Consider the following 17,834-nt stretch of genomic DNA (forward strand, 5'->3'; position numbering starts at 1 on the left):
TTGAAAGAGTAAGTAGTGAACTCTCAGTAATACTTGTTGAATTAAATCGATGGAACGGATCTGTTACCACACAGAGGATCATCATAGGTGAGACTGACTGGCAGTCACAGGGTGTGGTCAGGACCTGGCCTGGAGTGATTTACAAGAAGGCTGGGAGGAGCGTAGACTCGGGACATCGAAAAAGCCAGCACGGTCGCTTTGGCTGTTTTGCATTCTTTTGGTTCTTAAATGCATTTGCTGAAGCATCATTTTCACGTAAAATCATTTCTTTATTATCTTAGGTTGAAGAAGGTAAAAAGTTAATTTTTAGTTTATGTCCATTATTAATGCTTCCAATATGTTTTTAATTTAAATATTAACTTTTTTTGGAGACCATTATAAGATTATAACTTTGTTCTTTTCCTTTCCTTTCCAAAATTTAAGACAGTTCTGCGGTTCACTAGAATTCTCAGAAATAACCTTTCTTGGTTTTCTCATTACAAATTTTATATTTTTTTCAGTGCAGAAAAATCATAAAATATAAAAAGAAAATAGAAATTAACTGAAACTTGCCTATCCAGATATAAGCAACTCTTAACATTCAGCTATTTACCTTTTATGTTTTATATGTAACCCTTCCCCCCACATACATAGAACATAATATACACACATATATACGTATATATTATTATTGTTTGGTTCTTATTTAAAAAACAGGAATTCTTCCACATGTACTTTTAAAAGAGAACAGAGACTTTGACAGGAAAGACTATTTTCAGTTTTGTACTGTTTCCCATTAAATAGTAAGAGCATCACTGCTGTCTGGATCATAACTTAATTATGGCTGTAACAATTCACACCGTGCTTAAACTGCGCTCTCGAGCTGGCAAATGAATGACTTTCCTTTGGCATAGTCTTGTGACAGTCCTATTAAATACACATGATCTAAAAATGAGAAAAAATTCCCTTGTATTCCTATAACTCCATTCATTAAAGTATATACGTTGTAGTATTTTGCGTTTTCCTATGTGCCGTTTCTAGATGTTCCCAAACACACTTGATCTCAAACACAGCCCTGTGTTTCTCTTCAGTATGTAAAAAATGTAACCCGCACTCTGATACCCACACAAGTACAAACCCTTCACAGCCTGCAGAAGCACTGACATGAAAAATCTCCCTAACCAATAAAAACGGAGCTGCAAACAGAAGAAACTGAAGTGAACTACTTTTAAATGTATGTATGTGCATCCAGAATTAGTTGGTTTGATTTATCTTGTATGATAGTGACTCTATTGCTGGTAAAGATTAATTGTATTATGGTGCTCTTGGCATGTTATTTTCCCAGTCCATTTCTCAGTATGACGTTTCTTATTTTTCTCCGCTACAAAGCACCCACTATCATAATTTTCACCTGCTGAGTTTACATTACTAATGATAATATTAAAATTCAGAGTTTTTTTGACCTTTATAGCGATAAATTAGGTCATAAGAATAGATGGGATGCAATCTGATAAATGAGGAAGACATTTAATTATTATTAAAGTACAATCAAATTCCACAAGGTTGGCCAGGCACACTATGAGAGCTCAGTAAACGTTAAGTAGTCTCCCCTCCCCAACACACCGCAGTCCAGTTCTCTCCTCTCTGTTCTTCCATATGCAACACGAGAAACATTCCAAGAACTAAGTGCTTGGGCTGCCAGTGCACAGTGGGTGTACAATACAAAGTCCTCTGCATAACAAATAATATGAATCATGGTCACGATGCTAATACTAATACGTAGCCCTTGCTGAATGCCTGGTAGATGCCAGATGCTGGTCCTGTTATTACCCCTGTTTACAGATGAAACAGTTGAGGCACAAATATGGCGAGTAGCTTCCTAAGTTCAGGGACCTGAAAAGTAGTGGCTCTGAGACTGGGCCCCAGGCACTCAGACTCCGGAGCTACTGGAGTGCGTGGCCTTCTGTCTGAGTCACCTCTCGGGGAATCACAACTTCTGCACCTCGTTCAGGCCCCTCGTCCCGCCCCAAGCCCTCTTCCTTACTGAGAGCCAGTCTTTGGTGATTTCCCTGTTTTGTCAGATGCGTCTCCTCAGTGGGCCATGTGCTCCTTGAGGACAGTGACTGGGCTGTGACGGCATACGTTCCCACACAGCACTGTGCCTGCAACGCCGGACTGCCCGGCGCCCGGATGCAGACGGACACGGCTGGTTGCGAGTCTGCTGTCTTTTGCGTACTCTCCAAATGGATGTGCTTTCTTATGAACCAGGATCTGGAAATTACTAATTGTATAGTCTTTTCTTTTTGGGGGTTGGATGGCAGAGAAGTTCAACATTTGGATTAAATGAAGTCCCTAGACACCTCAGTTCAGCACAGTTTGATGCGAATTTATTGGCCCTCCACCACTCTCACATTCATCAAATATTTTTTAAGCACCGACTATATGGTAGGCTTTGCGCTAGACAAGATTCACAGATGAATAATAGTAGTTCCTGCTCTCAAAGAATGTAAGCGTCCCGAGGATGACAGGCATGTAAAAGATAGTAAAATACAGTGTGATCAGAGCTCTGACAAGGCTCGGGCTTGGGGGCTGTGCGAGCCCAGAGCAGCACGTGACCAGGACGGCTGGGGAGCAGGTGGCAGTTAGGCAGAGTGTCGTCTGGCATCGTGCGAGACGGAGCTTGTCAGAAATGCAGATTTGCAGGCCCCAGCCTAGATTTGCCCAATCTGAAGCTCTGAGGTGGAGCCCAGCAATTTTCTTAAGAAGCTCTCCATTAGAGTCTGTTGCTTGCTAAAGCCTAAAGAATAGACTTAGAATAGAATAAAGAAATAAATAAAACTAAGAGAATAAAGAAATACTGCCTTTTAGAATGTCAGACTCATAGGCACACAACAGTTAGGCAAGAAAACATACTAAATTAAAATCCATAAAATAAGGGTTAGGTGAGGTGATCCCTACCACCTCAGTTCTAACTTTCACAGTCTACAAGACTTCTGTACACATCTTTTTTTTTTTTTTAATTTATGTATTTAGAGCATGTGAGTGGGGGGAAGGGGCAGAGGGAGAGGGAGAAGGACAGAGAGAATCTCAAGCAGGCTCTGCACTGAGCACAGAGCCTGCTGCAGGGCTCGATCTCACGAGCCTGAGATCATGACCTGAGGTAAAATCAAGAGTCAGATGCTCAACTGACTGAGCCGCCCAGACGTCCCTTCCGTACACATCGTAGAGTGAGGTGGATGGAGTACGTTTACCTAAGATCACCTACGGGTGATACACACAAGGAAGAGTGTGCGTCTCTCACCTAACCAGACCAAGCAGACTCACAGAGCTGTCCTGGGTGGCCCCAAATTCTACGTCGATTAAATCATCAGAAGTACTTTAAATGTACTACAAACGCACCCACCTACGTAGGCTCACATTATGATAGGTTCCGTAAGGCATACACGCATCACCGGCCATTCCGGCACTTACGCCTGAGTTGAGGCGTCAGGCCCATCATGGGTTGTTCGGAATGTCTGGAATGCTGATAAATACCATGGGAATATGGGGAAGATGCTAATTGATTTGGGCTGATCTTAGGATAAGACCCCAAGAAATGGGAATTGAGCTGGGCTTAAAAACAGGTGGAATTTGCATGGCCGGCAAGACGTAGCTCATCGGCATACACTGAACAGTCTGGAAATTGTCCAGACAAAGGCAGGCACTCTGTAATCTCGTGGGGAAGCTGACATAACAATAAAAATGACGGTGACGCCGAGCATCACAAGCCACAAATCTCCCCTACAGGGGCAATTTCAGGGCTGGGAAGGCTGAGGTTTATAGGATTTTCTTGAAAAAAAAAATCAAATGAACAGAAATCTGAAAAAAACAATGAAGTGTTCCAAGGCTGGGGAGTCTCTTCAAGGGGACCTGCGACTTTTGGAGAACGTCTGCCATACACCTGACCAGGCGCCGCTGGCAAGTCTGCGGGGGACTGGGCACGATCGCAAGCAGGCTGCTGCCTCAGCGGGTGACAGGCAAAGACCTCTGTGCTCCTGCCACCTACACAGCTCAGAACTACTCCCTCGTTTCTTCAGCAAAAGGCCCCCAGTCTTTCTATAATGAATCTGACCCACGATGGCCTCTTCCTGTGAGCACCAGCTTGCCTCCCCAGGTCAGCTTGTGCTCTGCCTGAGTTCCGAACACATGGAGGGAACTCACACTGAGGTTTGGCTTGCTGGGATTCTGACATTGTGTGGTACCCTAAGTTAGACTTAAGCCAGAAGTGTGAGGTTTGCAACCCGCCTGGAGGTCTGAATACGATACTCAGTTACAGGTGGCTACAGACAGGACCTCGGGCGCCTGGGAGGGCAGCTGGGCTGGGCGGCCCTCTCGCATGTGCGGGGGGCTGGGAAGGGGTGGGGAGCCCTGCGTGGCCGGCAGTGGACTCACAGCCCCATGGATTGCCTCCTGCTAGGCGCTAGAGAGGGAGGGAGGGAATGGAGAGAGTGTATATTCGTGCGGCCACAAACCCTCCTCCGTGCAGGCGAGTTGGCCAGCAGAGCGGACAGGGGGTGCTGGTGAGGGCACGGCTCTGCCCCCCTGCCAGCGCTGATCGAGAGCAGCTGGCGGGCAGCAGAAGGTCATGGAACAGGAAAACTTCCTGTCGCAGCCTTTCCCGCCCCTCTGCCCGTTTGCTTCTTCCCATTTCTCCACCTACTTTTCTTCTTTGTCATCTTCCTACACATTTCCTCAAAGAAATGCCACCGCCCGGTGAGTCCCGTGGCGGCGTGACGGATGCGGTGTGGAGATGGGCAGTGTGCGGGAACGGGGAAGGGCCGCCTGTCACAGAGCGGCCCGGGGGAGCCCCGGGGAGGACCCGTGTCGCAGTCGGGAGCTGACCCCCGCTGGCCCCGGCCTGGCCGCTGCGCGTCCCAGCTCTCCCCTTCCCGGTCTCCTGCGCGCTTAGCGCGGTCGAGGAGTGTGAAGGCCCGTAGAACGTCTGATGGTCCAACAGTCTCGGGAGCCCCGGGGCTCCGCAGTCACTCGGGCCTCAGAAGGGACCTGTGCGGACGGGTGAGTGGCTGCCTCTCGACTTCAGACCGCTGATCTTCGTGCTGTGTCCGCAGGAACCGAAGCTCTCTGAGTAAGGGAGGCTCCCAGGACTCTCCCTTCCTGTCTTCGTGAGGCACTAGAACAAACTTCTGCTTCTGTCCATCCTCTGGACTCCTGGCTTTTGCCCACAAATGTTCCCATTCACTTTTGGTCAGCACATCGGGCAGCGCTAGGCTGCAGAGCTGTGACCGAGCCCCCTGGGTTTCTTACACTTTAACATGATGTCGCTCGCGCTCGGGTCATGCCTGTAGGCTCGTGCACCCATCTCTTGTTGATGGTTTGGGGCTTCCGTGTATCTTCTTGGCCATGTTAGGAATAAAAACTTAATTTTCTATTTGGGATCAGAACTCACTTTGTTTTTAACTGATCACTCTTCTCAATCTCATGCCTTTTCTCCCGAGGGTGGACAAGCCTCGCTGGGGTAGGGCTGGCCTGGTCCTGTGAGCCTGGGCCTGGGGTCCGCGCAGAGGACAGGCTCTGTAGTCCTGAGACCACCAAGAAGTCTGACCTGCAGTTCACAGCACAAAACCAAATAACCTGTCTTGCTATTAGTCTTCTAAGTTATTCATGAAGTATACACAGCTTGCCTTTCTCCTCCGAATGCAAGTATTCTCGGGAGTTGTTTCTCCTCTCCTGCTGAGGAACTCAGTAGCTCTCTGTGTGGTAACATCTGAGCGTTAGTATCGGCTGTGCGTCTCACCACTTACCAGGCAGGTGCTGAGCTCTAACATTTTTAAAGAATCTGTGGATCTCCCGCCATCCCTAAATCCCAATCAAATGGGAATCTCCCACATTTAAAAAGTGCTAAACCGGTAGATGAATTAACTAATACATTGTTAACGTCCACTGCATACTGTCTGTGACTGCAAGAACAAATATTTTGAAGTCCCATGGCAGGAACTAATTAAATAAACTAGAACATATCTGTGGCATGAAGTATTAGGTGGTCATTAAAAAAAAGAGTAACATGGGGAAAGGCTAATGATCTACGAGGAGAAAAGCTTAGGCTGTAAAACTGCCCACGTGATACGCTTCGAGTGTGTGGAAGTGGATACGTGTGCACACAGACAAAGATGAGGGAATTACAAAGAAGCGGAAACGCGAATTTCTCAGTGGCGAGATTGCAGGTGGTTTTCTTTTTCTTTACATTTTTCTGCATTTTCCAGATTTTCTACAAAAACAAATGGTGCTTTTACGATAAGAAGCATTTATACATATGGATATTGGATCTATTTGTTACCAGTCTTCCATCTTAAAGAGTTGATTTGTTTCTACATCAGGATCATTCAACCTTTTGGGGAAAGTACCTTCGGTCTCCAAAATTGAAAACTTTTGTGTCAGATCTTGGCTTTAACTATCTAGGTATCCATGTCCCTGTCAGACCATTTTACATAGAGCTGAAATTTAGGTCTCTTTGCCTGTTCGTCTCTCACCCAGCCTGGGGAAGGAAGGCATATCCACTTCTCTAAACCCAGCCCTCAGCTTTCTTAGACATGTGCTTATCCTGTTACCTGCTCCAAACCCACTAACGGTCAAGCAGCTACTACCGAGTCGACTCCTATCGTGACAAAAAGGACAGAACCGTAGCCCCCAGCTCCAGCTGGGGAAACGCACTGTCGGTTGGCCGTGAAGAGCTGGCTAACAGAACTTGTCAAGTGTTTACCGGAAACAAAAGCACGGACCCTGAAGCCAGCCTCAGCCCGTGTTTGATGGCCTCTCCCTGCTGTCCTTCTCTGGGGCTCTGTGCGAACCAGAAGGTGGTACACGGCCTCTTCCAGGCATCGGTCCCTTTCAAGGGTGCAGTGTTGGGATGCATGTGGGATGGTTTTTAGACGGAATTATGGATTTCATGGTAATAACAGGACATGTGGATAATGCACAGCAGAAAACGTAGTAAAGCAGCTGAGTGGTGGCAAAAGGGGTAGGAGGGGTAGAGGATGGGGAAGGGAGCAGCAGTAGGAGAAAAGCCGTGACGCTACAGGAGCTGTGATTTGAGGAGAAGACCAAGTTCTGGGTGTCAGCATTTAGCATATGAGGAGAGTCATATATTACAGGGTAAAGGAAATTTTAGTCCATGACAAGTCCACCTTCTTGATTTCAAACATCTACTGAGCAAGGATGACCTCAGGCACCTACATGTGCGGGTCCTTCTCTCCCTGCAGAAAGACAAAGTGGCCACTGGTTTTCCAGTTGAGCTTCTCAAGTGTCCTAAAGCTCCTTATATATCTGTGTATCACGTCCCATTCCTGTCAGACTCCTCTCCATGGAGCCAGTCCTTCCGATAAAGGACTCCCCTCCAGAGAGTTACTGGAAGCGTGCAAATAAGTTACCTCAAGTCCGTGATGCCCACGGAGATACTAACCCGATGGTGGAGAGAGAGCTCTATGGAATGAAACAGAGGACAAGCAAGTTTGGTGAGGGCGGGGCGCATGACAGGAGGTCAGCTCTGCCTGGGCTCTAGAACCATGTCGGCACGACCCTGATGGATCTCCAGAACCGGGCGCAGCACCTGGCCTGCAGAAGGCTGGGGTGATAACAATACCTAACGCGAACTGATGATGTCCACCCCGCTACGCCACGCTCACAAGAACCCTGTGAGGCAGGTGGGATTATTACCTTCATTTTAGAAGTGAAAAACTTGGTGCAAGGGGGCAGTTATCACCCAAGTCCTCCCGGACAGGAAGGGGCAGAGCCAGGGTTGAGGCCAGGCCGCTTGGTGCCCAGACCCGTTCCAGACCTACACTCTGCCGCCTCCCCGCTCAATGACTACCTGATTAACAGAGTCAAAAGAGGGTGGCAGGGCGAAGTAGCGACTCCGTAAGGCTGAGGGCGGCGGGACATCGAGAGAAGAGAGAGCCCCACGACTGGAGGAACTATGACCTCTGGAGTCTCACACCCAGTCGCGCTGGGCTCACGCTCGCCAGGTCAGGGGCTCGCGTTGCCCTCATAGAGCCTGTGGGATGAGGTGTGGGAAGAGCGAGTCCCTTCTGTCTTGTCTGCTCCCCTTCCAGTGCCAAGTTGGGGGGGTGGCGGCGAAGAGCAGGTAGGTAGCAAGTTGTTATGGGAAGAAAGGATGGAGCCGAGTTGTCTTTGCCTTTTGAGAATACAGCCCATTTTCCTGTGGGGCTTTTCTTTTCTCTTTCCTGCCTTGTTTATATATACATCAGTGTATATTTTTACCTCTTGTGCTCGCCAGCCTCAAGGATGGAAGCCACGCTCTGAAACTCGGCAAAGGACCCAGCCCTCGCAGAAGGTCCGCCATAGACATCATTAAAATACATGGTTGACAGTGGCTTTCTGCCGCGGCGTGCTAAACTTGAGGAATGTTCTTCACACAGCATCTCTTCTCTACAGTCCTGAGATCTTTACTCTGACAGATTTAAAGACAACTCTGAGGATTTACTTTCTTACAGAGGCAGCGTGAAAAACTGAAAAGTCTTTTCTCTTTTGTATTTTTGTTATGTTGTTGGGTGGGAAGGGTGTTGTACTCAACAGTGGGAACCCTCAGTATCATGAATTAAGTCTCTTTACAGTTTGCAAATGATTCCTCTAACCCCAGTGTGTGAGCCTGAACTGGGCAACCAGAAGATGTGGAGTCGTGGCTTCCATACCTCAGACGCAAGGGCGGGAGCGGTGGAAATTTATGGGAAATTTTTAGACCAAAATGTTTATACATGGCAGGCTTCAGCCACCACCTTACTTGATTCCTCCAGCTTTTTCCTACATTTCTCGCATCCTCTCCCTTCCCCTCCATGTTCTCACCAAACACTCACACTTCGGGATCATGGGTGGGGCTAGCTCTGGGAGGAAGGTCACCAGAGATGCACAATAAGCACAGATGAGGTCCCCCCCCCCCGATTTTGGTCTCTGTTATGCATAATTACTAGGGGCCAGGCTAGTTGTTTAGCAGTTCTGGGCATAGGAGACAGCTCAGAGACAGATATAAAAAGAAAATTCATAGTTTGCTTTTTAGGAAAGGAAATTGGGTCTGGAATAACTGAAGTCTCTAAACGAACTGTGATCATGGCTAGTTTTAAACTCGGCCGCACTTAGAAGGCTGGGCTGCCCAGCTGTCCTTAATGTATCCATTTCCAAACAGAAGGAAAAACCTATTTAAAATCAAAAAGTGCAGTACTCTTAGAGAGCAAGGCCTTTGCAGGTGATCTCAGTTTCTGGCTCTGATGGTTTTAAATCAGACCTCAAAAAACTTTCCTCATGGGCATGAGCGTGCAGACCTTGCGATGGGGACAAGGGTAGGATTTGTAAGGCGCTTCGGTGTGGGGGCCTCAGGAATGCCAGACAAGGTGTGGTTGGGCAGAGACTTGTTGTGCGATTAAATGTAAAAACAGTAGAAGAGTAATAGTCACAGACCAAATCTCGGTGTGGTTAACATCCCAGGAGCCTGACAGCTCTGGGACTAAGGCAACAGAGTCAGTGAACTGCGAGACTAGACGTATTTTCTGTGGGTCCCTTTCAGGACTCCCGATGTCACCCAAAGTGAGCATGTGCCGCACTGCATTCTAAACGCTAATCGATTCTGTGAGTCTGAAGCTCCTGCCAGACTTGATGACACGGCTATTAATGCGCGGTATCCCCCAGAAACAAACACGAAAGATGCAGAACAAGATTTACGGGCATGTTAATTACAGCATTATTTATAATAGTAAAAAAAAAACGGGAAGTTAAATGCCTAACGCATAGGTCTGTGGTTCAATTATTTCATATCTACATTATGCAGTCATTAAAAATCATGTCTTTGAGGAACATTTGGTGACAAGAAAAATACTTGTAATGAGAAATCAAAAAGGTGCAAAACTGAAAACAATATGATAATATTTATTTATGGCTTTTCCCCTCTGGTCATATATAGGCACATGACTGGAAAGAATGAAAATAAAACATTAACAGTGGTTATCTCTGAGCAATGAGATACTAAGTGATTTTTCTTTACCTCTGTATTTTTTTCTGTAATTTTCCAGTTTCATACAAACTATTTCTTTTATAATAAAATGTATCGTTTTTAAAAAGCACTTGTCAACTCCCACAAGACTATCCAGCTAAGCCAGCATCAGTCCTGTATAATTGTTATTAATAAATAATATGTAAAATTTCCGCCCATGTGAATAATTACAGTGAAAAAAAATCTATATGTCTTCATCAATAACCTCTGGGCCAGAGGCTTTAAGCCTCATAATCTGCATTAGTATTCATCCTGTCAAAATTCCGCCTTCCACATTAAACACTATTTACGTGGCGAAGTGACGAGAAGGAATTGGTATGCTGAGTGTGTAGTCTGAGCCAGCTGTTTACCTGCATGCTCTCCCTGAGCACGCTTCCGGATGCAGAAGGTGCAGCTCAAAAAGTCGACTGCCTTGCCCTGGTCACATGGCTATTCGGGGGTCAAAGTGGACTCAAAACCTCTCAGTCTGGCTTGAAAGCCTTGATTCCTTCTACTGCCACAGAGCTGATGGAAACTTTAGATGAAGACATAGACTTCACTGAAGACATTTAAAAATATCTTCACAAGATATTGCACAAGTGCTTCTCACATGTGGCCAAAATAACGAATTTTTGTTTCTTTTCATTCACGTCACCTCAGTGAAGGTAGGAGGGAAACTGCCCAAAGGAGACAACACTATAGACAAAAGAGAGAAAGACAAGTGAAGAGCCCACCTACTGGGAAACCCCTGATCGAAGAGGCAGCGATTACGATGACTAGCCTCGCCTGCGGGCCGGTGAGGCGGTGGCCACCAGCAGTGACCAACAACTGTGGCTGGGCTCGATCTTCCGCAAGTATCTCACCCACCCTGGTCATGCGGCTGCTCGTCCCTCCTACCTGGCCTGAACCCCATCTCTCAACAGTTGTTTCTTCTGCCGATTACAAAGCCTACATCCTGCATTCCAGAGAGGAATTTTTCAAAGCTAAACACTTTCCTTTAGGAAGGACAAAAGACCTCAAAGATGATCTTCCACTTTTTTCATTTAATAATGAATGCCTTTTGACATTTCTCAAAATGAGAGCCTAGGGACTAGATATTGTGGTAGGCTTATCTTCACAAGTATCGTCAATTTAATTTAACCAACAGATGAACTCACAATCATAACAACATCCTGCTCAGAACCTCACAGTTACAAAGTAATTCCACATCCATTCTCTCATTTACTTCTCACCATAGACCTTATGGAAAGAAAGGCGGGTAAACCATCCCCATTTACAGACCAGGAAACTGAGGCATACTGCCATTTTGGCTGGCTTGCTGGATTTGATAGTGGCTTCCTTGGAAGGCACAGAGGGACTGACTGAGGGGAGAGCATGCGAAGGTTCTGGTTGAGAATGTGGCAGCTATATACAGAAGAATGAAACTTGACCACTCTCTCACACCATACACAAAGATAAACTCCAAATGGATGAAAGACCTCGATGTGAGACAGGAATCCATCAAAATCATCTTGGAGAATACAGGCTGTAACCTCTTCGACATCAGCCACAGCAACTTCTTTCATGACACATTTCCAAAGGCAAGGGAAACAAAAGCAAAAATGAACTTTTGGGACTTCATCAAGATAAAAAGCTTCTGCACAGCCAAGGAAACAGTCAACAAAACAAAGAGACAACCCATGGAATGGGAGAAGATATTTGCAAATGACACTACAGATAAAAGGCTGGTATCCAAGATCTACAAAGAACTTCTCAAACTCAATACCCAATAAACAAATAAATAAAAAAACGGGCAGAAGATATATGAACAGACACTTTTCCAATGAAGACATACAAATGGCTAACAGACATATGAAAAAATGTTCAACATCATTAGCCATCAGGGAAATTCAAATCAAAACCATATTCCATTTACAATAGCACCAAAAATCATACGTTATCTTGGAATTAACTTAACCAGAGACATAAAGGATCTATATTCTAGAAACTACAAATCACTCTTGAAAGACATTGAAGAAGACACAAAAAGATGGAAAAATATTCCATGCTCATGGATCAGAAGAATTAACATAGTTAAAATGTCCATGCTACCCAGAGCAATCTACACTTTCAATGCTATCCCGATCAAAATACCAATGACATTTTTCAAAGAACTGGAACAAACAGCCCTTAAATTTGTGTGGAACCAGAAAAAGCCCCGAATCGCCAAGGAACTGTTGAAAAGAAAAAACAAAGCCGGGGGTGTCACAATGCCGGATTTCGAGCTGTACTACAAAGCTGTGATCACAAAGACAGCATGGTACTGGCACAAAAACAGACACATAGACCAATGGAACAGAATAGAGAACCCAGAAATGGACCCTCAACTCTTTGGGCAACTAATCTTTGATAAAGCAGGAAAAAACATCCAGTGGAAAAAAGACAGTCTCTTCGATACATGGTGCTGGGAAAATTGGACAGCTACATGCAAAAGAATGAAACTTGACTACTCTCTCACACCATACACAAAGATAAACTCCAAATGGATGAAAGACCTCGATGTGAGACAGGAATCCATCAAAATCCTAGAGGAGAACATAGGCAGCAACCTCTACGACATCAGCCACAGCAACCTTTTTCATGACACATCTCCAAAGGCAAGAGAAACAAAAGATAAAATGAACTTGTGGGACTTCATCAAGATAAAAAGCTTCTGCACAGCCAAGGAAACAGTCAAAAAAACTAAGAGGCAGCCCACAGAATGGGAGAATATATTTGCAAATGATACTACAGATAAAAGACTGGTATCCAAGATCTACAAAGAACTACTCAAACTCAATACACGAGAAACAAATAAACAAATAATAAAAAGGGCAGAAAATATGAACAGACACTTTTCCAATGAAGACATACAAATGGCTAACAGACACATGAAAAAATGTTCAAAATCATTAGCCATCAGGGAAATTCAAATCAAAACCACACTAAGATACCACCTTATGCCAGTTAGAATGGCAAAAATTGACAAGGCAAGAAACAACAATTGTTGGAGAGGATGTGGAGAAAGGGGATCCCTCCTACATTGTTGGTGGGAATGCAAGTTGGTACAGCCACTCTGGAAAACAGTGTGGAGGTCCCTCAAAAAGTTAAAAATTGAACTACCCTATGATCCAGCAATTGCACTACTGGGTATTTACCCCAAAGATACAGACGTAGTGAAGAGAAGGGCCATGTGCACCCCAATGTTCATAGCAGCTCTGTCCACAATAGCTAAATCGTGGAAGGAGCCGAGATGCCCTTCAACAGATGACTGGATTAAGAAGTTGTGGTCCATACATACAATGGAATATTACTCAGCCATCAGAAAGAACGAGTTCTCAATATTTGCTGCAACATGGATGGCACTGGAGCAGATAATGCTAAGTGAAATAAGTCAAGCAGAGAAAGACAATTATTATATGGTTTCACTCATTTATGGAACATAAGAAGTAGGAAGATGGGTAGGAGAAGAAAGGGATAAAGAATGGGGGGTAATCAGAAGGGGGAATGAAGCATGAGAGACTATGGACTCTGAGAAACAAACTGAGGGCTTCAGAGGGGAGGGGGTGGGGGAATGGGATAGACTGGTGATGGGTAGTAAGGAGGGCACGTATTATATGGTGCACTGGGTGTTATACGCAACTAACGAATCGTGGAACTTTACATCAGAAACCAGGGATGTACTGTATGGTAACTAACATAATATAATAAAAATATTATAAAGAAAAAAACCCAACACATTGAGATACCACCTTACACCAGTTAGAATGGCAAAAATTGACAAGGCAAGAAACAACAAATGTTGGAGAGGATGTGGGGAAAGGGGAACCCTCTCACACTGTTGGTGGGAATGCAAGTTGGTACAGCCACTTTGGAAAACAGTGTGGAGGTCCCTTAAGAAATTAAAAATAGAGCTACCCTATGACCCAGCAATTACACTGCTGGGTATTTACCCCAAAGATACAGACATAGTGAAAAGAAGGCCATATGCACCCCAATGTTCATAACAGCATTGTCCACAACAGCCACACCATGGAAGGAGCCAAGATGCCCTTCAACAGACAAACGGATAAAGAAGATGTGGTCTATATATACAACGGAATATTACTCAGCCATCAGAAAGAATGATTACCCAACATTTGCATCAACATGGACGGAACTGGAGGAGATTATGCTAAGTGAAATACGTCAAGCAGAAAAAGACAATTATCATATGGTTTTACTTATTTGTGGGACATAAGGAATAGCAGGGAGATTGTTAGGAGAAGGAAGGGGAAAATGAAGGAGGGGGGAAACAGGGTGAAACGAACCATGAGAGACTATGGACTCAGGGAAACAAACTGAGGGCCTCAGAGGGGAAGGAGGTGGGGGATTGGGATAGCCCAGTGATGGGTAGTAAGGAGGGCACGTATTGCATGGAGCACTGGGTGTTATGCACAAACAATGAACCATGGATCACTACATCAAAACTAAGGATGTACTGCATGGTGACTAAGATATCATTAAAAAAAAAAAAAAAAGAATGTGGCAGCAGTGTGTTGCTGGAGGACAGGACCCTGGAGAAAAGCTCTGGGGTAAGGGTGGCGCTTACAAAATATTCAAGTGGGAAGAGAAACTACTTAGACAGAAATATTTCCTGCGGAGGGCTCTGTATGAATGGCTTCCTCCCCACCTTTTCTACTTTTTCAAGTCCTCTCCATTCTTCAGAGGCAACCCAAATCCCACAGACCTGAGAAGCCATTCTTTTTTTTTTCTTTTCTTACGATTTTATTTATTTATTTGACAGAGAGAGAGAGAGCGAGCGAGCACAAGCAGGCGGGGAGGCGCAGGAGGAGAGGGAAAAGCAGACTCCTCACTGAGCAGGGAGCCCGATGTCAGGCTCCATCCCAGGACCCTGGGATCATGACCTGAGCTGAAGGCAGACGCTTCACTGACTGAGCCACCCAGGCGCCCCCCGGAAAGCCATTCTTAATTATCCACCACAAAGAAACCATAATAATACCATCTTAAGGTTTCCACGGGCCTTAGCTCATGACAACGTCACACCACATTTCTGACGGTGGCTTTGCCATATGTTTTACAAACAGGAAAATGAAGCTCAGAAGGGCTCACCTGTCCCCAGCTGACACGGTTAATAAGCCACAAAGTCCAGATTTCCAACTACATCACGTCACAGCTGCCTCCCCTTCCTGCACACTTATCACACCTCGTATATCGCCCGAGTGTCCCCTCCTACCTGCACTCAGTGTAAGCTCTTTGAGGGCAGACCGTTAACCTTGCATTTCGTTGTAAGCACCCCCACTGCCGGCACCTAGCAGAGCTCCGTGTGCGCAGCAGGGTCTCCGTAAGCGGCAGATGCTAAATATCTGTTTGGTAGGAACAGCAGTTATTAAGAGAGATTTTTTTGGTACTTTGGATGTCAGGCTTTCCGCGGTATATAATTAAAACAAGAGTGAACATGAAGTGTATAATTTCTCCTAGCTCCAGCTTCATTAGCATTCATTACCACGTCTGATTCTGCGCTATGCGAAAAGAACTGCTTAGTAAGCATTTTCTGTGATGAGGATAATCAAATACAGATATCAGAGAGATTTTTAAAAAGACAAAAGCAGAACCATCAAACACAGGGAGAGACAATGATCTACACGGCAGGATATTCCACGTGGAACTAAGGACCTTCCAAGGCAAAGAGAGTACTTGACTAAGGTTGGGCAACTGGGTACGCAAGGAACACTGCGAGAAGAAGTCGGGGTGCTAACTGGGGTCTTGTATCGAGAAGACGGATGCACCACGCTACTTGTTCCAGGTCAGAAACGAGAGGCGACGCTTTCAAGGGCTTTTCTGAGAGAAGCGGTTCGCCCTGAAATCTCTCCAGCATGACAATCATTTCATTACCATCTTCGGTGACAAGCAAACTTAATAAATATACTTGCAATATACAACTTATTACCCTGTTTGGTCTCATTCCATTTGCCCTCCCAACCCATCATTAGTGTATAGCTTTTAAAGTATAAAGAACTCAAAGAGATTCACTGAGATGAGAGAATTTTTACAATAGAGATGGCTCAGTACCTCGAAACTGACGTTTGGTAAGCTAACAGTAGCACTGCCTGTCCACCATATTGTATTGCCAAACCATTCATAGTAATCTTAACGAGCCACTGAGAGGCAGGGCTTCTGACTTCCTTGGAGTTATCAATAAAGTGCCACATACCTGTGGGCATTCAACCAACATCAAGCAACAAGAGCAAATATCAGGTTAGTGGTACCTACATTTGTGTCCTCATGGCTGTGGCCATTGGTCTCGACTAATTCCTTGGTACCTTTTAACTGCAAAAGAAAAACAAAAACAGAACAAAAACCCCAAATGAATAAGCAAGCAGATCTATTAAACATACATCATCCCATTAACTCTGATTTATTTATCTTGAGGCTGCACTTTATAAAACTTCCGAGAAAGAAAAAAAAAAAAAAGCAGATGGAGCCCATAATTCTAATGAGTCTTATTGAAATCAGTTTGAGACCAATATTTTATAAAACTTGATGGCTGGCAAAAAATAAATGGGTCTTGGTCATTATTTTTTAAATAATAAGATTAGAAAGCAGTTCCATAGGCATAAAACGTATAAAATTGGTTCTTAAGAATAATAAATGATTTCATTTCCTAGTTGTATTGCTATTAATTTCAACCCTGCAGTGTTTGCAAGTTGCCACCAGCTAAATGATGTTATACTAACGATTACTCGTGAATGATGTATTTTCGGTGGTTCTAACACGCCACAGTGCTACTCTACGTGTCCTCCTTGAGAACATATTTGAATGACTGGCATTGTTTCTGGAGGCCTAAAAAAAAAAAAAAAAAAAGATGATTTTCTTCTTTTTGTAAAGGAAGAACTGGGAAGACATTTCCTTGGTCACTGAGGCATCAGAAGAAAAGCTATTTCTCAAATGAGATTTATAACAGTGAACATTTGAAAACACTACTCTCTTTCTTCTCCCTCAGAAGGCGTAGGAGTGATCAGTTACCAGAAGATTTCTGGAAACCTTTAATTGGCATTTTTTCCTCGCCCGGCTCAAAGCAGACGTTTGGAAGCAGAGAGCAAGGGCGAAGGCTGAGCAGACCTCGCAGCGCTCGCCAGTGTTTCTTCCTGGCTTATGAGTGCTTAGCAAGCAGTATCCTCGTCATCTTTTTTTATGCCAAAAATAACGTATTCATGGCAGGAAATAAATGCTTAAAGTTGGAAAGAAAAGAAAATAAATGCATGTACACTGACAATGTGTCTGATCCAGAATATTGGTTCTTTCTGGTTATTTGTACATATTAAAACGAAATCTTCTTTGTTTGTTTGCTTTTTTTAAGACAATGTCCAATTCTCAGCAAGAAAGCCGCACGCTCTCCATGCCAAGAGAGGGGCTCTGCCAAAGGTGGGGTAACATGAAGAAACTGAGGCTGGGGCTGCTGACCAGGGACCAGAGGTCCTTTGGCTCATTTCCACATCACTCCCACTTGAGAAGCAAGAATTCTGCCCGCCGGTCTTCAGGGCTCCCTCTCTGATGTTTCGACACCCAACAACTACCCTGTGTCACAGGACATGAGAACAGACGGGCCCCACAGTGATCTCAACACCAGCCATTATCAGAGGGCACAGACGGACTTAAAACCCTCCTTCTTGCAGGTGTTCCTTCTTGCAGGGGTTCCTCACCTTTCTCCTCACCAGCCCTCTCTGCTCACTGTAGGTCCTGTAGCTCTGCTTCCCTGGCAGAGTGGGGAAGGCTTCGACGCTTTCCCGGGCAGGAAGGCCCA

General features: G+C 45.0%; 1 protein-coding gene across 1 annotated transcript in view; it reads right to left on the reverse strand.

Moving 5' to 3' along the window:
• The window catches only part of ENOX1 (ecto-NOX disulfide-thiol exchanger 1), a 238,732-nt gene that overhangs the window by 43,229 nt on the left and 177,669 nt on the right, over nt 1–17,834 (reverse strand). The window contains 1 exon segment of the mRNA XM_045796762.2: nt 16,304–16,360. Coding sequence (XP_045652718.1) covers nt 16,304–16,360 — 57 coding nt within the window.

Source organism: Ursus americanus, chromosome 10, assembly GCF_024610735.1.
Source record: "Ursus americanus isolate L20-20 chromosome 10, mUrsAme1.1.p, whole genome shotgun sequence".
In the NCBI taxonomy this organism is placed as follows: Eukaryota; Metazoa; Chordata; class Mammalia; order Carnivora; family Ursidae; genus Ursus; species Ursus americanus.